The 6,798-nt window shown below is 39.9% G+C and overlaps 1 protein-coding gene across 1 annotated transcript in view; it reads right to left on the bottom strand.

Moving 5' to 3' along the window:
• Nucleotides 1–1,910: 1,910 nt before the first annotated feature.
• LOC106528261 (furin-like protease kpc-1) overlaps nucleotides 1,911–6,798 on the bottom strand; it is a 288,666-nt gene continuing 283,778 nt past the window's right edge. The window contains exons 19-20 of the mRNA XM_014023386.1: nucleotides 2,980–3,051; nucleotides 1,911–2,209 (exon numbers count right to left, since the gene is read on the bottom strand). Of these exons, the coding sequence (XP_013878840.1) occupies nucleotides 2,015–2,209; nucleotides 2,980–3,051 (267 nt within the window). The 3' untranslated portion in view covers nucleotides 1,911–2,014. The remainder of the gene's footprint in view (nucleotides 2,210–2,979; nucleotides 3,052–6,798) is intronic.

The raw sequence follows: 6,798 nt of genomic DNA, 5'->3' as shown, positions 1-6,798 counted from the left end.
CACACACACACACACACACACACACACACACACACACACACACACACACACCAACAGCCCCTGTGGGTCCCCTCCATTGTAGCAGGGAGGTGTATTCTGTCGCTCTTTGAGGCCCTGGATGAAGAGACCACCCTGGGGAGCAGAAAGAAAAAAGCAGCAAGGATTACCTCTCTTTCTGTCTATCCTTCCACATTTTTCTCTTCACCTTTTATTTCTCTCTCTCTGTTTTCTGGTTTTCCCCTCTTCAGTCAATCAGCTCAGGCAGATCCAGAGCACAACTCTGCTTCTCCAAAGAGGCACAACTCGGAGTTTGTGCAGGAAGAAACAAGAAGAAGAAGAGAAATGGGGGCATTTCTGTGATGAATGTCATTGTGGGACTGCTTTAGCAATATCACTTCCCTTTCCCTCTTTCATTATTCATGCAGACCTATATTTCAACAAGTGGCGTGAGGCGTGCAGCTCCCCAGCTCTTCCCCACAGGCACTAGCCCCGCCGCCTCAGTCGGCCCCCTCCGTGCGCCGCTTTAACTGAGAGCTCCTCTCGACAGCGGACCTATCTTTGGCAGAGTTTCAGTGTGTCATTCCCCAGAAAGCATTTAAAGCAGATTACAAACTTGATGCTACACCTCCCTAATAAAAGAAGAGAGAAGGAAAGGAAGGAGGGAAAAAAACCTGGCACATTAACACCTGCAATACTGCTCAATGGCATCAGCAGATTAACGAGGTAATCCACACAATGAGGCCTTTGATTCGTGTGGTTTGGCAGGCAGTAACGCCAGGCATAATGCACACTGTTATTTCAGGCCGTCCCAGCACGAGAGAAACCTGGCAGAAGCCGTTTCCTTTTTTTGTCTTTTCATCAGATGAGCTTTTGAAGAATTTCATCTCGTGCATCTGGCGCTTTAGCCTGATTCCTTGTCGGAGACATAACCTGCTGGCTGCTCCTGTGAAGGGAGAAGGGGAGGAACACAGGCTTTCTGTGTGCTTTTTAAACAGCAGGGCTGAGGAGCCCCCTCCCCCCCCCACTCTCTCCCCACCATTTTTCTGCATAAGGACGTGCAGATAGGACGTCTGTGTGTGTGTGTGTGTGTGAGGCGGATATCGCGGTGCCATCGCTCATGTGCGGCTCGATTAGCCCCACGTGTCTCGTTCGTCAGACGTGGAAGCAGAGCAGATGGCAGGAGACGCACCGTGTTACCATGCTGCAGCACTATGTAACGCTGCTCTAATTGAAACATCAATACTACCCTGTCAATACACTACTGCTACTTTACAAAACACCAGCCACTGACCTGCACTTGACTGGGGGGAAGAAAAAAAAACTCTCCTGATAAAATGTTTCTGATAAAAGGCGTTGCATTTGTCATTTTTACAGATGGGATTTCTTCTGCTTCCTGTTTGTAGGCTGTGTTGTTTTGAGGAGCATCTGCCCCCCCCACACACACCCCAACAGCAACCCCCCTCTGTGGCCCATTTTTAATGAATTGATGAAAAGTTGTGGGAGCTCACGCGGCTGTGATCAGTAACTCGACGTTATCGAAAAATTCAGCGGAGAACAGAGAGAAATTAGGCGGCTAGGWATTAATTTGTTATTTGTCCAGCTCAATGAGGAGTGACGCAGCCCCCTTAATGAATGGGTAATCCATTTCTTATTGCGCCGAGCTGAGTTCACCCTTCACTGAAGTGGAAAAAGACAAACATATCGTTCACTAACCTTTGCAACTTCCGAAGGCAAACGGAGACAGGGAGATGAGTGCTGAGACCTGCTCCTGAAATGCCTCTTTTTTTTTTCTTATATGTTTTGGTCGGTGTCAAAGAAAGAGAAATGGAGTTTTAGAGCAGATTCGCGAAAACCACAATAAATTCTCTCTGCTGACACTGAGGCTGCACAGTTGAAATAAAGTACACAAATTGATTTGTGATCAATTGGCTTGCTGTACTGTGGAAAACAACAGTCTTTATTTAACTGTGCTTCACGTCGGAGGCTTCACCCCCACCCCCCACCACCTCTCTGCTCAGTCTTCATCTGTTGGGTCTGAAGAGTCTGACAGCTGCGGCTTCATCACGGAGACATCTTTGACAGCACGAGACGGGGAGGACCGGCTCTTCCTGTCCACCTCCTTCCTGAGGGTCCTGGTTTTAGGACGTTTGTTCTCAGCAGCCGATCCCGATCCTGGGAGGGACCCCTGTACCCCGACTGTCGGATGTAACTGTGGGAGTATACACGTCAAAACAAACAGGTGTGGAGGAGCTGCAAAGATTTGTTCATTTCCTTTTTTAACTGACTTATATTTTTAATAGCTTCAAATCATTTGTTTGACCATTAAAAAGAAAGATACCCTTATAAATGACTAATATATGAATTGTGTAGTTAATAATTAGACTGTAAACACAAAAAAGACAATATTGACTCATTTATTGCCAAATAGGGAACATTTATCTGTACTCTCCATTCTCACTGTTAATCTGAAATTATTTTAATTTAGACAAAAAATATCAAACTTTTTCAGGAAGTTACCTATATTACAAGTGTTTGTTTAAAGTTTGCATATAAAGTTACTTGATTTWAAAAAGAAAGCTGAGGAACCACGAAAATATATATTTACCTGAATGTATAAGAGTATGCTTAATATTGCCAAATAGTGAGCCTATTTCAGTGTATCAGTGTTTTAAAAAGCAGACTAATGCTTCATAAAGCTTTTACWATCTCACAAATAACCTGTTTACAAAGCTATAATAAATGTATTTTAAAGGTACAGTTTGTTGTTTGAAGAAGCTAGGACAAAAAACATAAACATTTTAAAACTAACTAAATAATCTATTTTAGCCAAATTCAAGAAATATTCCAGCTGTAATCACAACATACAACAGGAAAAAAAAGTTTTGTAGCCAAATTAGGTGATCACTATGTGTGCTTTCCATGAAAACATATATATTTGAATCAAATCATTTTTCTGAAACAAACTGAYAACATACTTACTTTGAAAGTAGTTGTGGTTCGCACGAGCCCATCCACATCCATAGACTTTCTGGTTCCAGGAGTTTTCAACATCTGGTTAATAAAAGACAAGACATGTTCACACGTTGAGTGTTAAAAACAAACACAATCAAAATATAAAACTGCAGATCCCCCGCACGATGATGTGTCTAAAATAGCTGATTTAAAGCCATGGCCATGTTAGTAAATTAAGCGACAGAATTTTATTATCCTGTATGGGGGCAAGATACAAAAACACAAAGTGGAAAATCYGTTTTTAAAGTGCCTGTGACATCAACRTTTTGTAATAAATGTAAATGCATTTTTTGGAAAGAGAACATTAATAACATTTTGCAGAAAAAAGTTTTTCAACGTTGAGATGAACAGTTGTTGAGATATTCCTGTGGGAAGTAACAGGAAGTGATGTCAAAGGGGAATGTCTGAATGTGAACATAGCGTTGCTACAATAACTAACAGCACAGACTGTAGAGGATAATCTGATGTTCCTTTAAATTATTTTGAGATCAAATAATTTTGTTTCATTACATAAAGAACAGAGAGTTTATTTTCTTGAAGAGTTCCCCTTTGATGTCACTTCCTGTTTTTAACATTTGTTGGACCAAGTTCAAAATGTCAGTTATGTAACAAAATGAGTAAAATCATATTATACAAAGTGTCTTAAATATAAAGATGCTTTTGACTTAATGTATTTGAAGGATATACACGTCACAGACACTTTAAGCCTCTGACTGATAAAAGGTGAGGGGCTTCCACTTTCTTAGTCTCCACCCACATGATAGAAAGACAGAAGAAGAAGAAGTTGTTTTCTCACAACCGCTTTCTTACAGAGTATTTGTTCGTTTTTTCATGTCCTCCATCAGTTACATCACCACTTACAGCAGGATGCTTCCCACCCCTCTTTTGTGAGAAATCGGTTAAAATTTCAAGAAAAACACACAGAGGGAATGAAATTCTACAGAGAAATCAGTTTAAACTCTCTATTCACAAGCAAAAAAACAAGCCAAGCAGCCGAACGAGCTCAGTTCATGGTTGCACGTTCAGACTGCAGTAAAAAAAAAAAAAAACAACAACAAAAAAAAGAGAGATCTTGGCTCAAGTTTTGAGCGAGTGTTGATATCTCCGAGTTGTGAGGAATCCCGAACTGGCAGCTTACAGCGGGGGTTTTAGTGATACAGTATTTACAAGGCACGAGGAAGTGGGAGCTCTGCAACAGACGGCACCGAAACACGGCGCTTTCAATTATTTCTCACAGCATTCATGAAAATAGAAGCACAGCAGGGAGTACAGTATGATCGACCAAACTATAAAAAGAAACACAGCAAAAAAGAGAAACTCCCAAGCTAATACAAATGGTGTGTGCTGTTGCTGGTGAGGAGCTCCGAGTGGTGCACATGTGAAGAAAAAAAAAACGAGAGACAGAGATAGTGTGGTGGAGTGTCGACAGGGCGAGCAGCGAGGGAGAAAAAGGCTGCATAAATAATTAGAGGGAGGTTGAAGTTTGGATTTGATTGCATCTTAAGAATCTGTTTTGAGAGTGAAACTGGTCTGATAACCTCAGCAGGGAGCCTCATACAATTAGACCCATACTTAAAAAAGCAAGTGAGAATTGGATTTACAAAAGTTCTGGCAGCTTAGGCTAATATTTAGACGATGTTTAACAGGTTTGCTGTTTTACTTGCTAACATGTTACTATTTGCAAACAGCAGAAAGCAAAACAGACTGTTTAGATTTTAATGTTACAGTTCAATAACTCTAAAATAAAAGACTAATTCCACTGCACAGATATACAGCACGTGCTAATGACAGTTTATTATCTGTGGTTGTGAACTTAACATCAATAAGCTTTTATTCTACATATACTGCCTGTTCACAAACATCTTGTCAAAAGTTAATGTCCTTKGAAGTGTGGTTCTGTGAAAAGGTTTTGAACAAATAACATCTTACATGCTGTAAATAACTTTTGACCATTCAAATTTGTAGAAATAGAGTTTTGTAATAACAATTACTACTTTATCAGCTGTTAAATCAATCAGAAAGAACAAAGTAATGAAGAAAAAAGGAAAAAAAATCTCATTTGCATAAAAGATTGCTAAGTTAGCTTGTATTTGTACACTGTAGCATGACATTGTTTGCTTAGTTTGTTGCTGTTTTCTCACTCAAACWTTCATGTGAAAAGAGGAATTAGTGCCTTCAGACCACGGATGAAAGGCCAAAAAAAAGTTAACATCCYAATATTTTGTTGGATCACCTTTAGCTTTGAGTACAGCACACATTCCCTGYGRCATTGTTTCAATAAGCTTCCTAGACCTGCCCAACTGCAGCAACCCCAGATCATAGCCCTGCCCYCACAGGCTTGTACAGTAGGCACTGTGATGGGTGCATCTTCCAAGACGATGGGTCCACTATCCTTCCAGTTTTTAATAATGCGTTGGACAGTTCTTCTTTTTGTAGTTTCTGCAATYTCCTTAGAKGTTTTCTCTGCTTGAAGCCAATGAWTGGACCCTTCTCAAACAGACTGACATCTTTTCCACGACCACAGGATGTGTCTTTCCACATGATTGTTTAAGAAATGAGAAGCAACTTGTTACACTAGTTGGGGTTAAATAACTTGTTGCAGCATTACATGCAGTAATTATCCAATAAGAGAATCATACCTGTTTGCTTAGTTAAATCCAGGTGGCAGCTTTTTTTTTTTTTTGACCAGGCAGTGTATAATGTGGGTATTTGCATGCAGAAACAGCAGCAGCTAGAGGTAGCACTGTGGGTGGAGCTCGGCCCTACTCAGGCAAGAATTTCACAATATTTTTGCCAGAATATCTGTGTTAGATTWAACTGACAGCAGTGAAAAGGTGTAAAATGTTTTTTAAAAACTGAAGCTGTTTAAAACTGCAGCAATCTACTTTAAGTTTAGCTGCTTAATTGTTCTGTCAGACTTGAACTTTGAACTGAAGTTTATTAATAAGCTATCTACAGCAGGTAAGATAATCATTGTTTAGAACATTTCAACAAAACCCCACTTCATAGTTTTGCATTTCAGTGCTGATGTCTTCAGTTTAGAAGTGGTCGACCACCAGTAACTGACATTTGCAATTATTTTGGCTTCACATAAAAACATAATTTAATAAAAACCTGTAAATTCCTTTCTATTTTCTCAGTATTCATGTGAGTTTTCTTTTATACATCTCCATCATTTTATGCTGTGGTGCTTTCTTATCATTTCACAGTGTAGTATTGTCATTTAAAAATGCAGTTGCCTTGTTGTCTTTGTGCAGCTTGCTGTCCACCATCATAATTAAATTTGGACTTTCTTCTCGCTCTGAGCACTTCATGAAAACAGATTTCGGCTGCTGCTTCCTACGTTTTTGCAACTGTTTTCTAACATCAAATAATGACAAGATAAGAAAACAAACTTCTCTAAATCCAGAGTTTGCAGCAGTGTCCAATTCTGTTTATGATGATTATTGTCAGTCATTAAGAGAAAAGCCAGCAACTACATACATGTCAACTTGGACGGATTATCCGTAAATTATTAGGATTTTACATCATTTTGCAGGTATATGGACATATAGAGCAATCTCACGGATTTTTTCAAGTCTTACAGATTTTTTTCAAAACTCAAATTTATCTAACATGTCAGAGCCTGTGGGATTATTTAAAAAACAATAAATAACATCACATAGCCATTTTCCAACTTGTTCTGCTGCTAGAAATAAGTTTTGAACTTTTTCCGCTCTCCTCTCCTCCTGCTTCGCAGCGGGCGCTTTCATGTGCGCAGTTGACGGACCACCACCGCCCCACCCC

This window comes from Austrofundulus limnaeus, unplaced genomic scaffold, assembly GCF_001266775.1.
Source record: "Austrofundulus limnaeus strain Quisiro unplaced genomic scaffold, Austrofundulus_limnaeus-1.0 Scaffold366, whole genome shotgun sequence".
In the NCBI taxonomy this organism is placed as follows: Eukaryota; Metazoa; Chordata; class Actinopteri; order Cyprinodontiformes; family Rivulidae; genus Austrofundulus; species Austrofundulus limnaeus.
This window is presented reverse-complemented; position numbering and strand designations above follow the sequence as displayed.